Below are 27773 nucleotides of genomic sequence, written 5' to 3'. Positions count from 1 at the left end.
TATATAATAATGCCTTTTCAGCTCAAACTGGAAACAGAGTTGATTTAGATCACTTATATTTGAGATATGGTCTAAAGATGTTGACTACTCATGCTCTCACTCTCAATGATTTGTTCCTAAATCAAGTTAGGTGAACAGAGGTTAGAATAATTAGACCATGTTAGTTTAGCTTCCAAATTATTTTGTCTTTCTTTCTATTTGACTACATATGAGAACGGGCCATGTGATAAACATTTACAAGACAATGGGGGAGGAAGGGTTAATTGTCCTCTATTTCTCTCAATATTACTTATAGAATACTGTACTTATTAAATTCTATTTGAAAACTGATGTAAATAGAAATTTAGTATTTTTAGATGAACTCAAATACTTTCTTTTAAAAAAATCAGACAAGCAGAACCACGACTCTGTATTCCTCCCTCCCCACCACGCTTTTGGTCTCAGAAGCAACAACTGCCTCAATTTAGAGCCCTTGGATGTCTTTCACTCTCCAAGTGGTTTCCATCCAATCTCTTTTCTAAGTCTGGGTTTTAACTATTGTATCTTTCAAAGTACATAAGAAGCAAACAAAGAAGAAAGGAAAAATAATTGGGATGTTATGGTTCCCTACACCGTTACAGAATTCACCACAAGAAATCAGGCAATGCTTTTCAAAGAGTATTACACTTTAGCATTCGATAGCTGTAAACACTCTACAATAAGCATAAAGTTCTCAGATAACTTTGTGTACATTTCAGAAATTTTCCTATACTTGTAAAAGTTACGGGGAATTTAATGTAGAAAACAGAGGAAATCACTGCAAATTTGCCACAGTACCAAATAAGTATTCAAAACACATTTTGTTATTTTGAATATTACACAAAGTCATCATTAATATCATTAGCGTAAGAAATGGGCAAAATAAATGTCTAACTTGGAAACACATATAGATATTGTATTACTGAAATGCATAACAGAAGTAAAAAATAGTCTGTTTTGCTGTTTTTTCTCATGGCAATACAGTATACTGTATATTTAAGTGATAAACTTTTAAATGCAGAAGAAATAAATTCATATTTGGAAGTTCATGAATGACTTAAAACCATGAAATGACTTGGGACACTGAGAAAGTATAAATGGATATATCCCTAAGAGCAGAAAGAACTGCCCTATGAAAGAAACTAAATTCAGTTCATGAATTTGCTAGCACTCTCAAGTGTAGTTAAAAGGCACTCTATTTATAAAAGTTTACTAGTATTTTTATTTATATTTTCCGTTGAATTAGAGTTCTCCCCTCTAGTTAAACCGATCAGTTGCTATCAGGTGCTCTACACAAAACTGTTGCTTGGTCAATGGGCAAAAAATTAAAAGCGGGAAAAGAGCATTATCCTTGATAATTTAGAAAATGATACAGAATATTAACAAAGTAATTTGTAAGTTGTTAATAAATTGTATCTATTATATAAAATATATGTACATGATATATAAATCATTATAAATAAGGTATGAGGGAAAGTGACTGGATTGTTTTTGGTGTCCATCATATATATATAAATTTATTGATGTCTGCTTTATAAATTCCAGTTGTACTAAGGAATATATTTTTCCAGGCCCAGAAAAGAATATTTGACAGGGCTCAGCATTGTGGTTCACACTTGTAATCCCAGAACTTTGGGAGGCTGAAGAAGGAGGCTAGCCTGAGCCCAAGTTCCAGATCAGCCTGGTCAACATGGTGAGACCCCTTTCTGTACAAGAAAGTAAAATAAAATAAAATAAAAGTAAAGTAAAAAGCAGGGAGAGGGCTTGCGCCTGTAGTCCCTGTTACACGGGAGGCGAAGGTGGGAGAATTGCTTGAGCCTAGGAGTTTGAGGCTGCAGTGAGCTACGATTGTCCCACCGCATTCCAGCTTGGGCGACAGAGTGATTAAAAAAAGAAGAAATAAAGAATATTTGGTATAAATTTTGATATAAACTCACCTGAATTAATGCATGACTGTCTTTAGAAAATACTGAATCACCTGACAGCAAAAGGGGCTCGCTTTTCTCACAGCTCTCCTGGCTAATGAGCGTGTCTGCATAGTTGGGCTGGGGGAAGATCAGGTGACTCCTCCGAGAGTCCGCGGTGAGGGAGACCTCGTGGGAATAAGTCTGCAGGAAAGCCCGCACCCCGTCCACGCCCACAAAGTGTGACGCCGGCGATCCTATCAAGCCACCTCCCGAAGCCTGCAGCTGGCGTGACTTGTGCCAGCGCCGCAGCTTGAGCGCCAGCAACACGATGATGAAGGCCAGGAAGACGCAGGAGACCGCGGCCACCGATACCACCAGGTACAGCGTGAGGTCTGAGGTTTCAGAATTAGCTGGAAACTCGAGGCTGCTGAGGTCCGCCAGGACTTCGGGGATGCTGTCAGCCACGGCCACGGTGAGCGTGACAGTGGCCGAGAGAGGGGGTTGGCCGTGGTCCTGGACGGCCACCACGAGGCTCTGCTTGAGCGCGTCTCTGTCCAGCAGGGCCCGCGCCGTGCGCACCTCGCCCGTGTGCAGCCCCACCGCGAAGAGTCCAGGCTCGCTGGCCTTGAGCAGGCGGTAGGACAGCCAGGCGTTCTGGCCCGAGTCTCTGTCCACCGCCACCACCTTGGTCACCAGGTAGCCGGGCTCTGCGGAGCGGGGCGCCAGCTCCACTCCGGTGGAACCGTCTGTGGGGAGGGTGGGGTACAGGATCTCGGGCGCGTTGTCGTTCTGGTCCAGCACGAACAAGCTCAGTGACACATTGCTACTGAGGGGCGGGTCCCCGTTGTCCCGCGCCATCACTTTCACTTGCAAGTCCCGGAACTGCTCGTAGTCAAAGGAGTGCAACGCATACAGTACCCCAGTGTCGGAGTTGATGGACACGTAGGACGATAGGGGCGCCCCTTGGATGGTGTCCTCAGCCAGGGAATAAGTGATCTGGGCATTCTCCTCACAGTCGGGGTCGTGGGCGGTCATAGAGACGAGAGAAGCGCCTCTGAGATTGTTCTCTGGGATATAGGCGGAATAGGAGGCCTGAGGGAAGACCGGCGGGTTGTCGTTGGTGTCTGCCACGTTCAGCGAGATGTGAGTTTCCGTGGACAGGGGTGGGGTTCCCCGGTCAGTGGCGGTCACTGTGATGTTGTAGCTAGGAACCTGTTCCCTATCCAAGACTATGTCTGTGACTAAACTATAATAATTTCCGTAAGATTTTTCTAATTTAAAGGGCAGGTTTCCTTGGATGAAACAGATCACCTGTCCGTTTTCCTCAGAATCTTGGTCGTTTACATTTAAAAGGGCAATTAATGTCCCTCTGGGAGAGTTTTCAGGAACGGAGCTGGTGAGAGAGGTGAGGACCACTTCTGGGGCATTGTCGTTCACGTCCAGAACAGTGATCAGGACTTTGGCTCGTGCAGAATATCCTGCGTTATCCATTGCTTGCACTTCCATCTGGTAGAATCCTGACTCCTCGTGGTCCAACTCCGCTATTGTTGATATTGTCCCTAAATTATAGTCTAGTTTGAAAACTTGGGCCGCCTTGTCGTCCACATACCGGAAGGAATACCTCACTTCCCCATTGACTCCTTCATCAGGGTCGGTGGCGTTGACTACCAGCAGCTGCGTGCCCAAGGCCACATTCTCCGGAACGCTCGCGCGGTACTCGGACTGAGCAAACGCTGGTGCGTTGTCGTTCACATCCATAACCATCACGCGGATGCGCGCGGTGCCTGTGCGCACCGGATCTCCCCCGTCGGAAGCCGTGAGGACCAGGTGGTGAGCGGCTTTTTCTTCGCGGTCCAGGGCGCGTTCCAGCACCAATTCCGGGTACTTATTGCCGTCGGCTCCATTTTGCACGACCAGGGAGAAGTGAGTATTCGGGCTGAGCTCGTAGCTCTGGAGAGAGTTCTTCCCGATATCCGGATCCCAGGCGTGGGGTAGAGGGATCAGCATCCCAGTGGCTGCGTTTTCACTCATTTTTATTTCTAATTCACTTTCACGAAAGTAAGGAGCATTGTCGTTAATGTCCTTTACTTCTACTTCCACTCCGTATATTTTCACTTTATCCTCCATCAGAATGTCAAGATTTAATTGACACTTGACAGCCCCCATACAGAGCTCCTCCCGGTCTATCCTGCCTGCAGTGACTAAGCTGCCGCTGCGTGGGTTCAGGGCAAAAAGCTGCGTCCTACCTCTGGGGACGATGCGGACTCCGCGCTCCGCCAGCTGCTGAGGCTCCAGCCCCAGGTCCCTGGAGATGTCGCCCACCCTAGAGCCTTTCTCCAGCTCCTCCGGAACTGAATAGCGTATCTGGGTGCATCCAGTCTCCCACAGGGTCCCCAGGAGAACTCCCAGCAGGACCAGCCCTTTGCAGTCCCCGTGCAGTCGCGCAGGAATCATTGTCACCTTCCTCCAGAATTATTTTCAATTCTGCCTTTAACCACTGAAGTCAGGAGCAGTTCTTTCGCCCCTAGAATGGGGCAGTTGGGGAGTCAGAGCTCCTCCTTTGTTTCCTCATAGTCCCAGAGATGGTTCATTCCTATCTGCTTTGTGCTTCGGGCGCGTGCAAGGCGAGCAGGATCTCCACTTTTCTCTCCCGGATTGGTGAACAGCGGCGCTCAGAGTCGTAACCAATTACTGCACAATCTTGAACTCCCAGAAAGGATATTTCGTTTTTATACCTCAAATAGCTCCACCTACTGTTCTACAAAAAGGGATGGAAATCTACAGTATTCGCTTGAGTAGAAACTTTAGTGAGGTTTTCTTTTTATTCTTCCAATGAGTTTTTTCCCCCCACTGGGCTTTTAAATGAATTTGAAGTTTCTATAAGCAATAATTTTTATTTTAGAATTTTAGTGCATCTGCTTTGAGAGTATTGTTCCTTCAATACACCTATTATGGGGGAGGTCTCCCTAGGAGTTCCTCATTTTGACAAATCATATAATATAGTAAGCTTTCTAATTCAGCTATAATTTGGGCAAATATTTTTCAATAGATTCCTTGAATGACCCTGAATGGAAAAATTAGTTTACCAGGTGGTCGACATTTAACGCTTAAAAATCAAATTTTTGTGATAATATGAAGACCCAAAAATGACATACGTGATTGTATACATTATCAGAATCACATTTAACAAGAATCCAAGTGAAAAAGAAACATTAATACTTTTTAGCATAAAGTAGAGGCATTCCAACTTGCATTACCTGGAAAGAATGGTAGTACTCCATGATTCTATTAATACATTATATTTCAAAAATATTTAGTGTGGAGGAAATGGGTAAAAGAAAATTGGTGGTCCAAAGAATATTACAGACTTACCTTTTCCTGGGTAACTGACCTAATTGTAATTATTGAGAATTACTGGTAATACTTTTGGAAGCCCATTAAAATATAGGGAAAAAATTCTCCTTAAGAAACAACTGGCTACTGTACTTTTATAAGTGTAAATATTTATACTCTGAGGATAAGATGTCTGATAGGCATAAAACAAATTAATATATTTATTGGGAAGAAATATATAGGTAGCTATGAGAAAAGATCAGACATACAATTGTGTTTGCTCAGATTACAAGAATCACAGGTAAATATACTTGAATATTATTATCAAATAATTACCATGTTCTTATTTTTTAAAGCTTTTTTCTCTACCAGTGCCAGGCAACTCTAGCCTCAGCTACTCTGGAGACTGAGGTGGGAAGATCACCACAGCCTAGGAGTTTGAGTCCAGGCTCGGCAACACAGTGAGATCTTCATCTCATTTTTTTTAAAAGCATTTTCTCATGAATTTTCCTCAAAATTTATAGTTAATGGATGAAAGAAAAAGCCTTATATACTCAAGATAATGATGTCCCAAGAAACATCATAGAAAAAAATTTATTCTTCAATTAAAATATCTCAATGACAGCAGTATCATAGTACTTCTCACATGTGTGTGTTTGTGTGTATAAAGAATGTCTTGGGTAAAAATGGTTTAAATGTTTCAAAAATATATTAAAGCTAATAATGAAGTTACCGGTCAACACAGACAGGAACTGGAAATATTAAGAGTAGGCCAACAAACCTGAGGCAATAGTAGATATAAAATGTTTAAGATTTTCTTGCCAAAATATTGGTTTGAAAATTAAACCACACTCATTTGTAAATGAAAAACATTCACTGGAACTCACGTGAGTAGGAGCGACAGAGTTAGAGCTTATCTTGTTATTCTCTTCAGTGACATCTGCTACTAGAGAAGCTTCATTAGAAATATCTCGTGGGGGAACCATTTCCGGCTTCATGGTGAGAAAATTAAATCTTGTTTTTTGAGAATCCGAGGCAACATACAGATTGTAGGAATAAGGCAAAGTTCCCTCGTTGTAGTTGAGAGAAACCCCTGGTCTAGTCTTAGAACAGAGACCAGTCTGAAAGCAACCACAGGCAGAGGGGCCGGAGGAGCGTCGCAGGCGCAGAGCGACCGCCAGAATCACTGCTAGGAAGAAGAGCACAGAAATCAAGGCCAAGGCCACCACCAAGTAAATCTGCAGCTCTGTCTGGGAATTAGAGGGCACAGGACCGTCACTGAAGTCTGGCAGTGCCTCCTGCAGGCTGTCTGCGAAGACCAAATGAAGCGTAGCGGTGGCCGAGAGTGGCGGCTGTCCTCCGTCACGCACAGCAACCAGCAGGCGCTGTCGGGAGGAGTCCCTGTCTCCCAAGGCACGTGCCGTGCGCACCTCGCCAGTGCGCAGTCCCAGGCTGAAAAGCCCAGGCTCGCTGGCCTGCAGCACGTGGTAGGACAGCCAAGCGTTGTGTCCCGAATCTGCGTCCACCGCCACCACCTTGGTCACCAGGTAGCCGGACTCTGCGGCGCGCGGCACCATATCGAAGAATGCGGAGCCATCGGGCGCCAGCGCGGGGTACAGCACCCGCGGCGCATTGTCATTCAAGTCGCCCACCAATACGCTCAGGCTCACGTTGGCGCTGAGCGCGGGCGAGCCGTGGTCGCGGGCCTGCAGCGTGAGTTCGAAGGCGCGCAGCTGCTCATGGTCGAAGGAGCGCTGCGCGAACACCACCCCTCTTTGTGCGCTCACGGACACGTAGGACAACAGTGTCCGCGGCTCCAAGTTACTGGCAACAATGGAGTAGGAGACTTGGCCATTCAGCCCTAGGTCCTGGTCAGAGGCGCTGACTTGAGCGATGGAGGCTCCGGGAGGGTTGTTTTCTGCCACGTGGACCATGTAGGAGGCCTGGTGGAAAACCGGAGCGTTGTCGTTGACATCACCAATGCGTAGGGTGACGCTTGTGCTGGATGAGAGCGGAGGCTTGCCCCTGTCGGTGGCAGTGATGGTGACATTGTATTCCGGAGTCCTCTCCCGATCCAGTGTCCCATCTGTTACAAGCTTATAGTAATTATTGGTGGAAGATTCTATTCGAAAAGGAACTCTTTCGTTTATGATGCATGTAACCTCCCCATTTTCCCCTGAATCTTTATCATGTGTTTTGAACAGAGCGATCACCGTCCCAGGTTCTGCATCTTCAGTTACAGAACTGGACACCGAAGTAAAAACCACGTCTGGGGCATTGTCATTCTCATCTAGGATTTCTAGTATAATTTTACATTGGCTGGTCATGCCTCCACCGTCCTTAGCTTCTATGCTCATGGTATAACTGCTACGAATTTCAAAGTCTATAAAGTCTTTTGATTTAATTTCCCCATTTTGATTGTCTAGCACAAACAGATTTCCAATATCATCTCGTAGGGATTTGAAAGAGTAGGTGATCTCTGCATTGATACCTTCATCCTGGTCAGATGCTGTCACCTTTAGTACAGAGGTGCCTGGGGGCACATTCTCTCTAAGGCTGACTTTGTACACATCCTGACTAAAAACTGGGGCATTATCGTTGGCATCAGTGACCTCAATTTGAATTGCAGTAGTGCCAGTTAGGACTGGGTCACCCCCATCCATTGCTGTCAAGACCAGGAGATGGAAGCTCTGTTGTTCCCGGTCCAGGGGCTTCTCCAACACTAATTCTGGAGCGTTCTTGCCTTCAGTCTTATCCATCATCAGAGAGAAATGCTCATTAGAGCTGAGTTGGTAACTCTGGAGAGAGTGATGCCCTACATCCGCATCTGTAGCAGATTCCAGGCCAAACCGAGTGCCTGGAATTGCTAGTTCATTGATTTGTAAAACAATGCTATTTTGGGGGAAATGAGGTGGATTATCATTTATATCTTCTATCATCACATTTATGTGAAAAACATTTAGAGGATTCTCTGCTACAATCTCTAAGGGTATGACACACAGAGGATTTTGAGGACAGAGTGACTCTCGATCTATTCTGTCACTCACAAGTATGTTCCCATTCTTAGTGTTCATGGTAAAGTATTGTTTCTCTGCACTAACTCTAAGGTTTCGGGCCAATAAATCCTGAACATGCAGCCCCATATCCTCAACAAGGTTCCCCACCACTGAGCCCCGGACCATTTCTTCTGGAATAGAGTAGCTCAGCTGCTCCGAGAGCGCCCCGCAGAACAAAGGCAGCAGGAAAGGAAAGAGTACTTGCCGCCGCCGGGTCCTGGTTCTCTGCTTCACCCTGTTTCCCATCCTTCCCGTGCGTTGCTGCAGTCTCCGATGTTAAGAGAAAACGTTTCGCAAACTGCTTTTTAAAATATTTAGTTCCACGAACAGAAAACTCAATGATCCCAGTGTGAAGGCATTCCAATCCGTATGGAATCAGATTTGCTGGAGCAGAAAGCCCAAGTCTGGGCCACTCGCCTTTCGACTTGCTTCTGCGACTAAACAGAATGTCGTCCTGGTAGATCCCAGGCTCCAGTTCTTGCAGCACATTGGCCAACAGCGGCGCTCTGAGTCTATTTAGAAAACTGCAGCCAGAAACAGTTGCTAATTCAATAGGATTTTCAGAATTTAGACAGATATGTTGGACTAATGTATAGGAAACTAGACACTTTATGAGTTTTGGATGTGACTATTTTCCAGTGTTTACTACCAAAGAATATTCCTTAGAGACAGGATCATATACAACAGCCATTAACCCAGTAAAGGAAAGTTAAAGTTTTTTCTAACCAGAAGCAATGCATATATTGGAGGAACTAGGCAAAATCTTGTCTCCTGATGTAGAACCAAAACCATGTGGGAAAACATCCCCACCAAGTGTCATGGGAAAATTTTGACCACTATGAGATATATGCAGTATTTTTTTCAATCTGATGTGCAGATAATTTTCCTCCTATTTTATCAGAGAAAACTGGAGGAGCACTGAAAACTATATAGGGCAGATTCAGAGTAAAGATAGCCAAATCTTTCTTATTACTTACAAAAGAGGTTTCTGAAGAGGATTATTAAGTGTTTTACACTTTCATCATAAAGAGAATATAAAGGTATAGCCTAGTAGGTTGCCATAGGAATAACATGAAAAGTGAGGGTATTTTATTTTTATCCTCTATTTAATGGGACTATATGTTATACCTGAACAGAACTTTATCACTACCTCCAAATCAAAATAACCTTAATAGCATGTTTCAAAGCCAACCCATCCTTTTTGTTCTCCAAGATCTTGGATGCAAGCTCCTAGTTGGTTTAGATTATTAGGTTTTAAAATATGGAACAATCTCCTTTTCCCTGCCAAATGCCTCATATCATTTTTATTTAATTCCAGTCCAAGTACAATACCTTACACCATTTTTCTCAGTTTAGAATTCCACAAGTATAAATCCTATCCCCAGACGCTCAAAATATACCAACATTTTTCTGGACTTCAAGACAATTTAGGCCTCTGTTGGATGATTTGCCTTGCCTACAACTGAAATTATTTTTGTCCAAGCACTAGTCAGTTTACAACTAATGGCATAAGGTAAATTCCTAAATGAGAAAAATAAACTTGAAAGAGAACATTCAATATGCAAGTAATTTGGGACAAATATCTATAAGTGATGTGAGACTGTTGACGGAATTGATTCTGAAAGTGATTCCTGTGATCAAAAACTCTGGATAAGTCTCATTTCCTCATTTGGCTTTCCTAGACATTGCTTCAGATAACATGTACGTCAGGCAACTATCAAGCTTCAATAACAAGTTGGTCTGAATACAAGAAGTGAATGTACTATTTGCCATAAGAATGACCTTATAAAAGAAAGAAGGAATCTATGACTCCCAGATATATTGAAAACGAGCAAAAAATAGCCAGAATGATACTAGCTAAATCAGTCTCATGAAGTCCAAATGCCTACTTTCAATATTATATATTCACAAACTACTCTATTTGTAAATCTGTAGACATCTTAAGTACATTTGAAAACAGCTTTTTGAGAAGCACTGAATCAAAATCAAGTTATTTCTATATGTGCATTTACTACATTAAAAAATCCTTCCATTCATACAAACACAGACACCAAAGTAAAAGAATAAAAGGAAAATAAAATAAAAGAATAAAAATTTAATAATTCAATTATTTTCTCAGAATAGTCACTGTAACTTCACTACGGTAATGGAAAAGATATCTAAAACTTAAGAAAAAAATGTGATATAAATTTTATCTCCCAAGGAAATGCAGTAGTTAAAAGCCAGTCAATAAGTCTGTTTTGACAGGATGAAGAAATGAGACAAAGTTCAAATAGTCAACAGGATCTAAGCATACTACCAGCCACCAAGAATCAAAATAGAATTGCTCAGAGAAAAGCTTACATGTGTAAGTGTGTGTGTGTGTGTGTGTGTGTGTGTGTAGATAGATGAGAAAGAGAGCTAGAGGAAGCATGTTATTAAATCAACAGGATCAAAATTTGAACATTAGCAGTAATAGCAAATAATGGTGGAATATAACTACAAATCAGTGGAGGCACTGCAAAATTGAAATTGAAATAAAAAGTTTGTAAATCAATTTGTATCAAAAATATATAATAAATTTATAGCTTCATAGACTGATAATAGAAAAATAATACTAAAATTCAACTTACTCCAAACCAAATCAACATAGTTGAATTGCCCCTTTGAAATCACAAGAAAATATTCCAGGGCTGAAAAATGACTTTCACAGAAACGTTCTGATAGATGCTGGTAATCTCATGAAAGGCAAAGTACAACTCACATGTATTTCTCTAAATATATATGAAGTAAATAAATGCCCCTACCAAACCAGTTTTCAAAACAGGCTCAAAAAACATCTCCTTAAAAGACTTGTGCCAAGATATCACCAATTAGGAGGCAGAGAAATAAATCTCACCTGATTACTTGTTGGGTCACATTTGCCTAAAACGATAGCTGAGTCTTCGGCTATTAAGAGTGGCTGGCTTTTCTCACAGCTCTCCTGGCTAATGAGCGTGTCTGCATAGTTGGGCTGGGGGAAAATCAGGTGACTCTTCCGCGAGTCCGCGGTGAGGGAGACCTCGTGGGAATAGGTCTGCAGGAAAGTTCGCACCCCGTCCACGCCCACAAAGTGTGACGCTGGCGCTCCTATTAAGCCGCCTCCTGAAGCCTGCAGCAGGCGTGACTTGTGCCAGCGCCGCAGCCTGAGCGCCAGCAGCACGATGATGAAGGCCAGGAAGACGCAGGAGACCGCGGCCACCGCTACCACCAGGTACAGCGTGAGGTCTGAGGTTTCAGAATTAGCTGGAGACTCAAGGCTGCTGAGGTCCGCCAGGATTTCGGGGATGCTGTCGGCCACCGCCACGGTGAGCGTGACAGTGGCCGAGAGAGGGGGCTGGCCGTGGTCCTGGACGGCCACCACGAGGCTCTGCTTGAGTGCGTCTCTGTCCAGCAGGGCCCGCGCCGTGCGCACCTCGCCCGTGTGCAGCCCCACCGCGAAGAGTCCAGGCTCGCTGGACTTGAGCAGGTGGTAGGACAGCCAGGCGTTCTGGCCCGAGTCTCTGTCCACTGCCACCACCTTGGTCACCAGGTAGCCGGGCTCTGCGGAGCGGGGCGCCAGCTCCACTCCAGTGGAACCGTCTGTGGGGAGGGCGGGGTACAGGATCTCGGGCGCGTTGTCGTTATGGTCCAGCAGGAACAGGCTCAGCGACACGTTACTGCTGAGAGGCGGGTCCCCGCTGTCATGTGCTATCACTCTCAGTTGTAAGTCTCGAAACTGCTCATAGTCGAAGGATTGTAGGGCATAGAGAACACCAGTGTTGGAATTAATAGAGATATAGGAGGACAGAGGCACCCCCTGGACAGTGCCATCCATCAGAGAGTAAGTGACCAGGGCATTCTCTTTGCTGTCCGGGTCCAGGGCGGTCACTGAGAAGATGGAGGCACCTCTGGGGTTGTTTTCGGGAATGTAGGCAGAGTAAGACGAGTGAGGAAAAACTGGAGGGTTATCGTTGTCATCTGCCACATTCAGCCAGATGTGAGTTTCGGTAGACAAAGGCGGGCTTCCCTGGTCTGTGGCTGTCAATGTTATATTGTAGCTCTGGACCAACTCCCTGTCTAGCACTCTGCTTGTTTTCAATTTGTAATAATTTCCATAAGTCTTTTCTAATTTAAAAGGCAGGTGGTTAGGAATAAAACAGGAGACCTGACCATTTTCTCCAGAATCTTGATCTTGCACATTTAGAAGAGCAATGACTGTACCTGGAGGGGAGTTTTCCATAATTGAATTAATAGAAGAGGTGATAGTTATTTCTGGAGCGTTATCATTCACATCCACAACAGTGATCAACATTGTCGCGGTGGTAAAGAGACCGCCACCATCTTGGCCTTGAATTTCCATCTCATAGAATCTATATTTTTCAAAATCCAGAGACCCCCGTACTAGAACTTCTCCAGTTTGTGAATCCAACTGGAATATTTCAGAAACCTTGCTTTCCATGTTCCGAAATGAATACATTACTTCCCCGTTGATTCCCTCGTCTGGATCCGTTGCGTTTACCACCAGCACCCGAGTTCCGGAGCTGAGATTTTCTGGAACGCTCACGCGATATACGGACTGTGTAAACATTGGGATGTGGTCATTCACGTCGAGGACCACCACACGAATGGGAATCGCGCCCTTTCGGATGGGATCACCTGCATCTAAAGCTGTGAGGAGGAGGAGGTGAGCAGCCTCTTTCTCTCGGTCCAGGCTTTCCTCCAGTACTAGTTCTGGATTTTTGGCCCCATCCGTTCTGTCCCGCACTTGCAAGGAAAAGTAACTATTAGAGCTGAGCTGGTAGCTCTGGAGGGAGTTCACTCCCACATCTGGATCCCTAGCATTAGGAAGAGCAAATCGCGCCCCAGGAGTTGCATGCTCACTAACTTTTATCTCCACTTCCTCTTCCTGGAAGCTGGGGGCGTTATCATTAATATCCCTTATTTCCACCTCCACTCCGTAAATCTTCAAGGTGTCTTCCACGAGAATCTCCATATTTAAAAAACAGGAGGACACCGTCTCACAGAGCTCCTCCCGGTCTATCCTGCCTGCCGTGATCAAGCTGCCGCTTCGCGGATCCACAGCGAAAAGCTGTGTCTTCCCTCTGGAGACGATGCGGACTCCGCGCTGCGCCAGCTCCCGGGGCTCCAACCCCAGGTCCTTGGAGATGTTGCCCACGAAATAGCCGTTTTCGGTCTCTTCGGGCACCGAATATCGGATCTGCCTGGCCCGGAACCCCCGCAGCATCCCCAAGAAAATGCACAGCAGCACCAGCCGACTGCGGTCCAGGCGCAGTAGCCGATTTGCCATCGCAGACTCTAAGGCGATATTCCGCGGTTTCTGGAACTAGTGTGTTGTGAACCGGCTGATGTATCTATGAAGTCCCAGACCGACTGCATCCAAAATATATCAGAAAGCGAAGGAAAGTACTTTTAAGTTTCCAGTGTCAGGATCTGTGAGTATCCATCTCATTCGCTTTGTGTGGTAGAGGCGGAGGGAGGGACTAGATAGAGCGCAGCTTCCCATTCCCTGATTGGTGAACAGCGGCGCCTAGAGCCCATTCTTATTATTGCAACGACTAAGAAATTCCCGGAGAAATGATTACTCACCTCATCGTTAATCGCACGTATTTGTAGAGCTTAAAACAACCACAATAATCATAATGTGATGTTAAAATTTTACCAAGAACACTCATGAAAGGAGTATAATTACTCAGTTTAATAAAGGGCTTGCTTAATTTTTAAAATGTTTTCAAAATATATTATTGGAATTGAAAACTTGCGGGTTATAGTTGGTTCCAGCTGATTTTTACCGACTGAAAGGAGCGACATTTCTGGAAGTGGAATAACACGGTCCCGATAAAATCATCACGTAGGATGCCTAACCATAATTTTTACAAGTGTTTCTTTATTGAGTAAATGAACATGAAACACTTAAGAAAAAATGAGTAGCATCAGGATTTCAATTAAAATACCATGGCATAAAAGTATACCTGTATTTTATATTTTTAACCAAAAGGTATTTTATTTCATGAAAATTTCATCTGAGATTATCCATGTAGTTTGCTTTAAAATGTCTTTGAATAGTAGGAAGATAGAGGCATTTTATTTAAACTTTTAACAATAACCATAAATTTCACCTATATTCTGGGGGCCCTATGAAGAGGTTATCTAGAATCTTAAAGTAATATAACTATATTGAAATATATTGGCATATTGTAATGTAAAAAGGAGTGAATACATTTTTAAATACTTACCTGTTTAAAAATCTTCTTATCTGTTTCAACACCAGGAGTTAGAATGCTAGCCAGTAGCACGGAAGAGCTATCTTTGTTGAGGTTATCTTGTGTGGCTGGACAAAGATCAACAGACGTAAGAAAATTAAATTCTGGATTCATTTGATCCCCAGGTACACTAAAATTATAGGCATAGGGCAACGTTCCCTCATTGTATTTGGGGGGAACCACAGGTCCGGATTTGGAGCAGAGAACTGACTCAAAGCAGCCCGGTCCAGTAGGGCTGAAAGACTGTCGTAGGCGTAGAGCAATCGCTAGAATCACCGCGAGGAGAAAAAGCGCAGAAATCAAGGCCAAGGCCACCACGAGGTAAAACTGCAGCTCGGCCTGGGAGTCAGAGGATGTGGGACGGTTGCTGAAGTCCGGCAGCACCTCTTGCAACCTATCCGCGAACACCAGGTGCAGCGTGGCAGTGGCTGAAAGGGGTGGCTGTCCTCCATCTTTTACAGCGACCAGCAGGCGATGGCGGACCGAGTCCTTGTCACCCAAAGCACGCACCATGCGCACCTCGCCCGTTCGCAGACCCAGGCTGAAGAGCCCGGGTTCACTGACCTGCACCATGTGGTAGGACAGCCAGGCATTATGCCCCGAGTCGGCGTCCACCGCCACCACCTTGGTCACCAGGTAGCCTGGCTGCGTGGCCCTCGGCACCGTGTCAAAGAGCGCGGAGCCGTCGGCACCCAGCGCAGGGTACAGCACCCGTGGTGCGTTGTCATTACGGTCGCCCACCAACACGCGCAGGCTCACATTGGTGCTGAGCGCCGGCGAGCCCTGGTCGCGAGCCTGCAGCGTGAGCTCGAAGGAGCGCAGCTGCTCGTGGTCGAAGGCACGCTGCGCGAACACCACCCCACTCTGCGCGCTTACCGACACGTAGGACGACACCGTTCGTGACTCCAGGTCACTGGCAACGATAGAGTAGGAGACATGGCCATTGGGCCCAAAGTCCGGGTCAGAGGCACTGACTTGCGCTATAGAGGCACCTGGCTGGTTGTTTTCTGGCACGTGGACCAGGTAGGCGGACTGTCCGAAAACAGGCACGTTGTCATTGACGTCAGTGATGTGCAGGGTGATGGTTTTGCTGGAGGAGAGCGGAGGCTTGCCCCTGTCGGTGGCTGTGATGGTGACGTTGTACTCTGGGGTCTGCTCCCGATCCAGGGCCCCATCTGTTACTAGCTTGTAGTAATTATTAGAAGAAGAATGAATCTTAAATGGAACATCTCTACTTAAACTGCACCTGACTTCCCCATTTTCCCCAGAGTCTCGGTCCCGTGTTTTGAAGAGGGCAACAACCACTCCTGGAGGGGAATCCTCCATAATCTGATCAGAGAGTGACGCGATGGTTATTTCTGGGCTGTTGTCGTTTTCATCTAGAACTTCTATAATTACTTTACACCGTGTCGAGAGAGATCCTCGGTCTTTTGCTTCTATGTTCATCGTATATCTTTCCACTTCTTCAAAATCCAAAGGCTGCTGAGTTAGAATGCTTCCTGTAGTGTAATCCAGAGAGAATACGTGCTGAGCTTTGTCAGCCACACCAACGAAGGAATAAGTGATCTCCGAGTTGATGCCCTCGTCCTGGTCAGTGGCCTTCACTCTCAGGACGGAGGTGCCTGGAGGCACGTCTTCCCGAAGGCTGATCCTGTACACGTCCTGGCTGAACACTGGGGGGTTGTCATTGGCATCGATCACCAGAATTCTTATCTGAGCAGTACCGCTTCGGGGAGGGGCCCCACCATCTAAGGCGGTCAGTACCAAGTGGTGAGCGCTCTGCGTTTCTCGGTCCAGAGTCTTCTGCAGTACTAATTCTGGATATTTGCCACCATCAGGATTGTCTTTCTCCACCAATGAGAAATACTCGTTAGGACTTAGTTGGTATTTGCTCAGCGAATTCATACTAATATCAGGATCTTCTGCAGACTCAAGAATTGTTCCCAACCCCGGGCTGACGGATTCACTGATTTCCAAGTTTATTTCATCTTTCTGGAATTGAGGGGCGTGGTCATTAACATCCTCAATCATTACAATGATATGAAAGATATTTAAAGGATTTTCCACCACAGCTTCTAATTGCAGCTCACATCTTCTTCTCTCTTTGCATATCTGCTCACGGTCTATTCGGTCCTTCACTAGTAAGTCCCCGCTCTCCGCGTCTATGCTGAAGTGCAGCTTCTCCGCGCTAACTCGCAGCTTGCGAGCCGACACATCCAGGACACTGAGCCCTAGATCCTTAGCGAGGTTCCCCACCACCGAGCCCTTGGCCAGCTCCTCCGGAATCGAGTAGCGGATCGGCTCACACAGCGCGGGGTAGAACAAAGGCAGCAGCAAGGGAAATAATACCTGCCGCAGGCCGGCCAGGCGTCTCTGCGCGCAGCTCCCTCCCATCGTTCGCTCGGATTCTCGCTGGGTCCTAGCTTTTCCAGTTGGAGAAAGTGCACTCTACCGTGCTAGAAGACCATTCGGCCCAGGACGGGAGGAGTCCTGGGTCTTGGGGCTGGGAATCCGGTGTGCTGGGTAGGGTCTGCGCAGCCGGGAGCCTGTGTGTGTGAGCTGGTTTTCTTCTCTCTGTTGGCTGCGCAGGGAATCCCAGGCTAGAGGCTGAAGGATCCCGGGCATCAGCGCCTGCTCTGAACTGGCCGACAGCGGCGCCCAGAGGCTTTATGTGGGACTGCAGCTTGGCTTTTCTCCATCTCTTTCAATGATTTTTTAAAAAATACAAGTTGGCAGCCAAAATATTTGAATCTTCTTCCTCAGTGATTCTTTTTACAGCACGAAATATATTTCCACTGGTCATACTACCATATCGTTTTACGTACGAAAATTTACATATATCTTAAATAAATATTTTCTTCAAATTTCAAAAAGGCACAAAAGAATATAGCATGAAGGTTTATAGGTCTCCTATCCCATGGCCCGTTGCTATCCAATTCCTCCATCCAGAAGCAATCATTCTTGCTCCTTTTAAGAGTAATTATCCATGAAGCTGGAAGTACTGAAGATAAGTCATAAACTTTTTTTGCCTTCCATTCTAGCCTATATTTAGCTAGAAAGTAATCATTCCTTCTTTCAAATTTAAGTACTGGAATAAAACCATTGCCATAGTCATTACCATCATACAGGGTGTCCTGTATTGCTTTTAAATACTTATATTTTACAATATTTTCTTACATGTCCAAAAAGTAGTTTTCAAAAAACTGTATTTTTCAAAATTATAGAACTATTTGAGATGAACGCACAACTTTGAATCTCATAAACAGAAATATAATAGTTTCAATGACTTAATGGTTAATAATTGTGACCCTAAAGAGTGTGCTTTCCTTCCACCTATCGTTGAAAAAATGTTGACTGACATGAAGAAAAGTCATGGTCTTGTAAAGGTCTTGAGAAACTTTGGAATGATTTTTGACTTTATACACCACATTTTGTAGAATATTAGTGATAAAATTAAGAGATCAACTTAATACATCACTATCTTCATTGAAGTAAATGGACTCATCAGTACCTCTTCTGATCCTTTGTTTAGAATAATTTCCCCTACTTCTTTGCAAATATTCTTTCCTTTTTTACAGCTGTGTTTGTTGGTGCTTATATTCTGATCTGCAGAAATGGCATTTATTTCTTGGCTCTAAGTTTATTTTCCTTCTCAATTTCAGAGTTTTCAGAGTTTCAGGTATTTGCCTCCCTATACATTAAAGAGCCACCGAAAGAGCTTTATCATATATCTCTTGCTCCTGTTATTGGGAACATGTACAAATTTATCTGTCTTCCCAATTTATATTTACTTTCAGCTTTAGTAATTAAAAAATTTAACAAAAAAGACAAAAGCAGAACCCCCAATGTTCTTAATTTCATCCTCTATACCCTCTTTAGAATCCCTATTGAACAACAAAAGTTAAATTAAAACGCTATATCTTCCACATAGTAGTGCAAAATTAGACAGTTACATGCAAAAAGGATGCTGCAGTGTTATCAGGTATAAACAGGACTGGAAAAATCTAAGCATATATTCTTATAAATAAATTAATTCAATATTGATGAAAATTTAAGTATATTCAACTACAACTATCACCACAAAGTATAGATTGAAAAATGTGTAAAATGAAGTTTGAAAAAGTACTACTGCTCTTCTCCTTGGGAAGAACTGCATGAGTAATCTCGGATTTGGGTTGTATTTCCTGAGACCATAATGCATTTCTTTCTGATACGTACCTATTCTTACCAGACCTGCCTTCAGAACAAGAGGGTTGCTTAAGGGGCTGGAGTTTCGGTATGTGATCACCCAGGAGGAAATATAAATTGACAGGTACTTCTGTATGGAAGTCTGTCTTAGGAATTGCCAATATTATATTCAACAACACAGTAAACTATAAGGTTCTGCAGAGCTAATCGTAACAAAGCCTTATGACAATAGGCCTTGATTGAGACTAGGTGCATTTTACCAAAAGATATATTTAAAAAAAACCTGAACAAACATCAAATTCTACTCATCAGTGTTTTAGCATTTACACTTTCCACCTTCATGCTGCAAATTAAAAGTAAAACCAATCATAACTTTTTAAACAAGAGACAAAGAGGAAAAATAAAATAAAACTCACTGGAACCAAAGGGGTGTCCTCTATAGGAAACTTCGAATCATCTAATAAAGACAAAGGATCCTTTTTCTCACAGCTCTCCTGGCTGATGAGCGTGTCTGCATAGTTGGGCTGGGGAAAGATCAGGTGACTCTTTCTCGAGTCGGCGGTGAGTGAGACCTCGTGGGAATAGGTCTGCAGGAAAGCCCGCACCCCGTCCACGCCCACAAAATTCGAGCCAGGGACGGCTGTCAAGCCGCCTTCCGAAGCCTGCAGCAGGCGTGACTTGTGCCAGCGCCGCAGCCTGAGCGCCAGTAGCACGATGACGAAGGCCAGGAAGACGCAGGAGACCGCGGCCACCGATACCACCAGGTACAGCGTGAGGTCTGAGGTTTCAGAATTAGCTGGAGACTCAAGGCTGCCGAAGTCCGCTAGGACTTCGGGGATGCTATCGGCCACCGCCACGGTGAGCGTGACAGTGGCCGAGAGAGGAGGCTGGCCGTGGTCCTGGACGGCCACCACGAGGCTCTGCTTGAGCGCGTCTCTGTCCAGCAGGGCCCGCGCCGTGCGCACCTCGCCCGTGTGCAACCCCACCACGAAGAGTCCGGGCTCGCTGGCCTTGAGCAGGCGGTAGGACAGCCAGGCGTTCTGGCCCGAGTCTCTGTCCACCGCCACCACCTTGGTCACCAGGTAGCCGGGCTCTGCCGAGCGGGGCGCCAGCTCCACGCCAGTAGAACCATCTGTGGGGTGGGCAGGGTACAAGATCTCTGGCGTATTGTCGTTCTGGTCCAGCACGAACAGACTGAAAGACACGTTGCTGCTGAGTGGAGGATCCCCACTATCGCTGGCTGTCACCTGCATCTGTAGCTCATGAAACTGCTCATAGTCAAAGGATCTGAGTGCATACAGGACGCCACTGTCTGAGTTGATGGATATGTATGAGGACAGAGGTGCCCCCTGGATGGTGTCTTCAGCCAGGGAGTAAATAATCCGGGCGTTCTCTTTGCTGTCCGGGTCCAGTGCTGTCACTGAGAAGATGGAGGCACCCCTGGCGTTGTTCTCTGGGATATAGGTAAAGTAGGAGACATGAGAGAAGGTAGGTGGGTTGTCATTGATATCTGCCACTTGCAGCATAAATTGAGTTTCCGTTGATAGAGGTGGACTTCCCCCATCTGTGGCTGTTACTGTGATATTGTAAAAGGATACCTGTTCCCTGTCAAGGGCTTTGTGTGTCACCAATCTGTAATAACTATCAATGGACTTTTCTAATTTAAATGGTAGATAGGCCAAAATGGAACAGGTTACCTGTCCATTCTGCCCAGAGTCTAAATCATGCACATTTAAAAGGGCTATGACTGTTCCCAGAGGTGAATCTTCAGTCACTGGACTAAATAGAGACGTGAGGGTCACCTCTGGACTGTTGTCATTTACATCTTCTACTGTAATCAACACTTTCGCAGTTGCAAGATACGCTCCTCCATCTTCTGCTTGTATTTCTATTTCATAGAAATTTGTTTCTTCATAATCTAGATTTTCAGATATTTTTATTTCTCCAGTATATTTATTTAGTTGGAACTTCAACAGTTGCATGTCAGGTAATTTTCGGAATGAATATGTCACTTCTCCATTGGCACCTTCGTCCCTGTCGGTGGCTGTGACCGTCAGCAGCTGAGTGCCCACAGGCAAATTCTCAGGAACACTCACTCGGTATTCGGGCAAGGTGAAGACCGGCGCGTTGTCATTTGCATCGAATACGGTCACACTGACGAGGACAGTGCCAGATCGTAGAGGGTCACCTCCGTCGGAGGCAGTGAGGACCAGGTGGTGAATGGCCTCTTCCTCGCGATCTAGGGCACGCTCCAGTACCAGCTCCGGGTACTTGACGCCATTGGCGCGGCTCTGAACTCTTAGGGAGAAGTGTTTGTTGGGGCTGAGCTGGTAGCTCTGCAAAGAGTTCACACCCACATCCGGATCAGTAGCTTCCGGGAGAGGAAAACGCATTCCCGTAGCGACATTTTCATTAATTTTTACGTCTAGATTTTCTGCTTGGAATTTTGGGGCGTTGTCATTGATATCAGTTACTTCAATTTCTATCCCAAAAAGTTTCACCCTATCTTCCACAAGGATGTTAAAACTCACCAGGCACCGCGCGCTCTGAGCGCAGAGCTCCTCCCGGTCTATCCTCCCCGCGGTGACCAAGCTGCCGCTGCGCGGGTTCAGAGAGAAAAGCTGCGTCCTACCTCTGGAGACGATGCGGACTCCGCGCTCCGCCAGCTCCAGGGGCGCCATCCCCAAGTCCTTGGAGATGTTGCCCACAAAGGAGCCTTTCTCTAATTCCTCAGTAATTGAATAGGAGATCTGCCGGGCTCTAGCCTCCCATGGAATCCCGAGGAAAAGGCAGAACAGGACCAGCTCCCTGCAATCCGGGCGATTCCTTTGAGCGGCCATTGTAGTCTGGTTACAGAATTCTGCAAAGTCCTCACTGGACACTTTGTGTGTTTCAACCGGTTCCTTTTTCTTTCTGTGGCTGCAGGGTGTCTCTGTAGCCTGCGCACCTTAAATTCTGGAGTGAGCTTCCCTGCAGCCCAGCAGCCGGTTTGTGGGGCTTTGTGTAGTTAGAGAATCCGGATTGAGCTCTGGCTGCGTTTTCTCTCCTAGTAGGTGAACAGCGGCGCTCAGAGTCCTGAGAAGTTACTGCACCCAAGTGATACATGGAATGGAAAGTAAACTCCATTCTGTTGGATTATTTTATTTTACATAGATTCTTTGTTTTTTTTTTCCCCCACTCCTATCTTTAAATCATTTATTATATGTAGGTTTCTTACTGGAGGTGTGATAAAGTGGAATGAAAATACTGTAAATATCACATAACAATGTTTGGTTAAATATATATTTGCAACATGTTTTCCCTACAGAAATGTACATACTTTAGTAAAAGGTAAATAATGCTTATTTTAGGTCATATGAGTGTCTAGGTATATTCAGAAAAGTCTTAAAATTTTATTTGAAATTGTGATTTAAATAGTCCTTGTTTTATTTAATATACATTCATACAAAGACTATATTAAACTTCATGAGATAACTCACTCTGAAGCTTTATAATTTTAACTACTTAATTCACTAAATTATTTAGCTTAGGATTGTGTAAGAGATTTTCAAAGTAACCTCCTAGAATAGGTTTACTGAGCCTTAATGAACCGTTTTGTGGAAAACGTACTTTAATTTATAGGCATACAAGTTAAGTGGACCCATTTAAATGAGCAGATAACAAACTAAAAAGAACATATATTACAGTTGCAAATTAAAATGTTTGCATTGTAACAAGAAAAGAAATATGTAGAATTTGAAGTACTAAAGATTTTAAAAAACAAAGTTAGATGTAGTGATATAGGTTTTTAACCAATAAGTGTCTATGTCAACCTGTTTTCATCAGAGCATTAATACTAACACAAATATTCTCTTCTTTCAGGCAGTTTGCCTGAGAGGCCAAAGTCAAGTAGTTCACATATCTTCAACTGTGTGTGCCCATCAACCCCACAGCAATCATTCCCTCAAATGTAAAGACTATAGAAGTTCACTTCTTTCACACAGAGAACAGGATGTTCAGAAGTGTTTATGTCACTATGCCTCCCCAGTATAGAACTCTTGAAAGATTTTAACTTTTTTCTTCAAAAATCTTCTATCAGAGAATCAGACAGAGACTGAGAGCAAAGGCAATAGCATTTCATTTGATTTTTTGGAAATGTCTTTTTTTTTTGAGGCAAGGTCTTGCTCTGTCACCCAGACTGGAGTGCAGTGAAACAATCACAGTTCACTGCAGCCTAGACCTCCTGGGCTCAAGCGATTCTCCCACCTCAGCCTACCGAGTAGCTGAGACCACACGCACATGCCAACACTCCTTGCTAATTTTTAAATTTTCTGTAGAGATGGGGTCTCACTGTGTTGCCCAGGCTGGCCTCAAATTCCTGGAGTCAAGAGATTCTCCACTTCCACCTCCCAAAGTGCTGGGTTTACAGCACACTTGGCCCTGCCTCCATATTTATTTATTTGTTTTAGAGACAGAGTCTTGCTCTGTCACCCAGGCTGGAGTGCAGTGGCAAGATTGGGGCTCACTGCAGTCTTGACCTCCCAGGATCAAACAGTCCTCCCAGCTCAGCCTCCCAAGTAGCTGGGACCACAGGGGAATGCTACCATATTCTGCTAATGGTTTTGTTTTTCGTTCTTGTTTTGGTAGAGATGGGGGTCTCCCTATATTGCCCAGGCTGGTCTCCAACTCTCCGGCTCAAGTGATCTTTTCCGCTTCAGCCTCCCAGAGTGCTGTGATTATAGGTATGAGCCACTGGGCCTGCCTTCTGAATAATTTTAGGCCTTAAAAACATATAAAGAAGATATGGCGAATTCACTAAGTCTTAGCACATTTGAATAGACAGGTTACTTGTTTATTTTCTTAGATGCCAAGACCACTGCTTCTGTTCACCAGTCAGAACTTTACATAATATGGTGGCTCATACTTGCACTCCCAGCAGTTTGGGAGGCCAAGGCAGGTGAATCACAAGGTCATGAGTTTGAGACCAGCCTGGCCAAAATAGTGAAACCCTGTCTCTACTAAAAATACAAAAAAAATTAGCCAGGTGTGGTGGCAGGCACCTGTAATCCCAGCTACTTCAGAGGCTGAGGCAGGAGAATTGCTTGAATCCAGAAGGTGGAGGTTGCAGTAGGCTGAGATCGAGCCCCCGCACTCCAGCCTGGGCGACAGTTCAAGATTCCATTAAAAAAAAAAAAAAAAAAAGAAAGACTAACTTCAATCTGCTGACATTCTTTCACAAAAAGGTAGAGCAACTTACGAACCAAACATGTAGTGGAAACTATAATTGACAAAATGTTGAGAAAAGATGATAAAAAGCTATGAATTTAAAAATATAATTGTAAAATGAAAATAAGGCAGTATGCCTAAAATATGAGAAACAAGTAGACTATTAGAGAAATCACACACAAAAAAAGAGAAACTCACCGAAGTTAGAGTCTCAGGATGTGAAGTCAAATCTTCCCCACCATGAGATGGAATTAAGGCTCCAGGAGAATCACTGCAAACCATGTCTTCATTGGAATGTAAGGGCGCACTACATTTTAGGAAATTAAACTCTTTTGTACCTGTATGCGCAATGCACAGATTGTAAGAATAAGGCAAAGTCCCCTCACTGTAGTTGGGGGGAACTACAGGTCCAGACTTGACACAGAGACCAGGCTGGAAGCAGTCCCAAGTAGGGCTGAGAGAGTGTCGCAGGCGCAAGGCAATGGCCAGAATCACAGCAAGGAGGAAAAGCACTGAGATTAAGGCCAAGGCCACCACCAGGTAAAACTGCAGTTCAGCCTGGGGGTCAGAGGGTACAGGACGGTCACTGAGGTCTGGCAGTATCTCTTGCAAGTTGTCTGCGAATACCAGATGCAGCGTGGCGGTGGCAGAGAGTGGCGGCTGTCCACCATCACGCACAGCGACCAGCAGGCGCTGGCGGGCTGCGTCCCTGTCGCCTAAGGCTCGAGTCGTGCGCACCTCGCCCGTGCGCAGCCCCAGGCTGAAGAGCCCGGGCTCGCTGGCCTGCAGCACGTGGTAGGACAACCAGGCGTTGTGTCCTGAGTCGGCGTCCACCGCCACCACCTTAGTCACTAGATAGCCGGGCTCTGCAGCGCGAGGCACCATATCGAAGAACGCGGAGCCATCAGGATCTAGAGCTGGGTACAGCACCCGCGGTGCGTTGTCATTGCGGTCGCCCACCAACACGCGCAGGCTCACATTGGCGTTGAGCGCTGGAGAGCCATGGTCGCAGGCCTGTAGCATGAGCTCAAAGGCGCGCAGCTGCTCGTGATCAAAGGCGCGCTGCGCGAACACCACCCCGCTCTGCGCGCCTACGGACACGTAGGACGACAGCGCAGAGGGCTCTAGGTCACTCGCCACGATAGAGTAGGAGATGTGGCTATTGAGCCCCAAATCCGGATCAGAGGCCCTCACTTGCGCGATGGAGACTCCTGGAGGGTTGTTCTCGGCCACGTGAACTAGGTAGGACGCCAGGTCGAAAACTGGAGCGTTGTCGTTGACGTCAGTGACGTACAAGGTGATGGTTCTGCTGGAAGAAAGAGGTGGCTTGCCCCTGTCAGTGGCTACGATGGTGACATTGTATTCTGGTGTCTGCTCTCGGTCCAGGGTTCCGTCTGTCACCAGCTTGTAGTAGTTATTGGAAGAAGAATAAATCTTGAATGGAATGTCTGTTTCTATATTACACCTGACTTCTCCATTTCCTCCGAAATCCAGGTCTCGTGTTTTGAAGAGGGCAACGACCATTCCTGGAGGGGAATTCTCCAAAATCTGATCAGAGAGAGAAGTGATGACTATTTCTGGGCTGTTGTCATTTTCATCGAGGATTTCTATGATTACTTTACACTGGGTAGAGAGACCCCCTCCATCCTTCGCTTCCACTTCCATGGTGTATCTTTCTACATCTTCAAAATCAAATGACTGATTATTCTTAATCATACCTGTTTTCTCATCCAATGAGAACATATGTCTTGTGCTCTGGGCAGTGCTTCGGAAGTAGTAGTTTATCTCGGCATTGACCCCCTCATCCTGGTCAGTGGCTGTCACTTGCAACACAGGGGATCCAGGGGGCAGATTTTCACTAAGACTAATTCTATATTCATCTTTGCTGAACACCGGGGGATTATCATTGGCATCCTTGACAGAAATTTCTATGTGAGCAGTGGCACTTCTTGGCGGGTCCCCTCCATCCAAGGCCGTCAATATCAAGCTGTGAGATCTCTGTTCTTCCCGGTCTAGGGGTTTCTCCAGAGATAACTCTGGGTATTTGCCACCGTCGGAATTAACTCTAACCATTAATGAAAAATAAGGATTAGGGTTTATCTTATAATCTTTAATTGAGTTTATGTTTATATCGGGGTCCGTGGCAGGGTCAAGCGATATTCGTGCACCAGCAGATGCAGATTCGAAAATTTCTAAATGTATTTCCTTTTTATCAAACTGAGGGGCGTGGTCATTAACATCCTCAATCATTACAATGATATGAAAGATATTTAAAGGATTTTCCATCACAGCTTCCAATTGCAACTCACATCTTCTTCTCTCTTTGCATATCTGCTCACGGTCTATTCGGTCCTTCACTAGCAAGTCCCCGCTCTCCGCGTCTATGCTGAAGTGCAGCTTCTCCGCGCTAACTCGCAGCTTGCGAGCCGACACATCCAGGACACTGAGCCCTAGATCCTTAGCGAGGTTCCCCACCACCGAGCCCTTGGCCAGCTCCTCCGGAATCGAGTAGCGGATCGGCTCACACAGCGCGGGGTAGAACAAAGGCAGCAGCAAGGGAAATAATACCTGCCGCAGGCCGGCCAGGCGTCTCTGCGCGCAGCTCCCTCCCATCGTTCGCTCGGATTCTCGCTGGGTCCTAGCTTTTCCAGTTGGAGAAAGTACACTCTACCGTGCTAGAAGACCATTCGGCCCAGGACGGGAGGAGTCCCGGGTCTTGGGGCTGGGAATCCGGTGTGCTGGGTAGGGTCTGCGCAGCCGGGAGCCTGTGTGTGTGAGCTGGTTTTCTTCTTTCTGTTGTTGGCTGCGCAGGGGATTCCAGGCTAGACACTGAAGGATCCCGGGCGTCAGCGCCTGCTCTGCACTGGCCGACAGCGGCGCCCAGAGGCTCCGTGTGGGACTGCAGTCTAGTTTTTCATTTTGAATTCGGTCTCCAAAATGTATATATTCTTTGAAAATGCAGGGGTACATTTTTTCCAAATTTTTCTCTCATCACAATATTATAGGATATATTTATATGTTTTGTGTTTTAAATAAACTTATTATGCACAATTTCAAACTTATACGACAGTAAGGAGTATTATATAGTGAAGCTTCACATAGCCATCACCCACCTTCAACAGTGATCACCAAAAAGCCAATCTTTGTTAAACATAGGCGGTGCTCCCCCATTATTTTTAAGTAATACAAGATATAGAATGTCAATCAATGCTTCTTTTTAAGATGAGACATCAAGGTCAAGAATTTTATATTTCAGCTTATGTTCTACAATCTGTTACCAATGCACAAGTTAAGTCCTACATAGTTTAAGAATAATAGAATTAAACATTTCCATACTCTACTCAGTCATCTATCTGGTGAGCCTTGTGTTATGGTTTTAAGGGCAAGAGACATCTTTGTGGTATCGAATAATTACCTACCATGACATACAAGCCTTCATGGATATCTGTTATGTTTTCCCCAGATTAACATACATTTAAATATTTATAAATAGTAAGTAAGAAGGTTATTTCTCAGAACAGAAGCTGTAACAATTTTCTTGTTTCATGGTTAAAAATATGAGCCTGAAGGATGCTTTATTTATTTATTTTTTGCTACCAGCTTAAGGGAGAAAACGTGTTTGAAATAATTAAAATGTCTATATGTCATAAAGGATTTCCAGGCATTTTAGCACTTATTTTCTTATATATAAACCAATGGAAATCCAATTAGTTACAAACAAATAAAAACTCATTTCCATAGAAATGGCAGCAGTCATCAATGTATCTATGGATCACATGTTTAGC

The 27773-nt window shown here is 45.1% G+C and overlaps 1 protein-coding gene across 24 annotated transcripts in view; it reads right to left on the bottom strand.

Moving 5' to 3' along the window:
• LOC100401450 (protocadherin gamma-C4) overlaps window positions 1-27773 on the bottom strand; it is a 181746-nt gene that overhangs the window by 76250 nt on the left and 77723 nt on the right. The window contains exons 1-2 of one of the 24 annotated variants that reach the window (XM_078361610.1): window positions 6532-8765; window positions 6146-6444 (exon numbers count right to left, since the gene is read on the bottom strand). The exons of 17 other annotated variants lie outside the window; for them this stretch is intronic. In XM_078361610.1, the coding sequence (XP_078217736.1) occupies window positions 6146-6444; window positions 6532-8560 (2328 nt within the window). In that variant the 5' untranslated portion in view covers window positions 8561-8765. Of the gene's footprint in view, window positions 1-1955; window positions 4552-6145; window positions 8766-11192; window positions 13803-14568; window positions 17172-19199; window positions 21780-24186; window positions 26787-27773 lie in introns of those variants that run through there. 6 more of the 24 variants (XM_035286959.3, XM_035286923.3, XM_054250011.2 and 3 more) reach the window with 6 other exon arrangements.

The sequence above is a fragment of the Callithrix jacchus genome, chromosome 2 (genome assembly GCF_049354715.1).
Source record: "Callithrix jacchus isolate 240 chromosome 2, calJac240_pri, whole genome shotgun sequence".
In the NCBI taxonomy this organism is placed as follows: Eukaryota; Metazoa; Chordata; class Mammalia; order Primates; family Cebidae; genus Callithrix; species Callithrix jacchus.
This window is presented reverse-complemented; position numbering and strand designations above follow the sequence as displayed.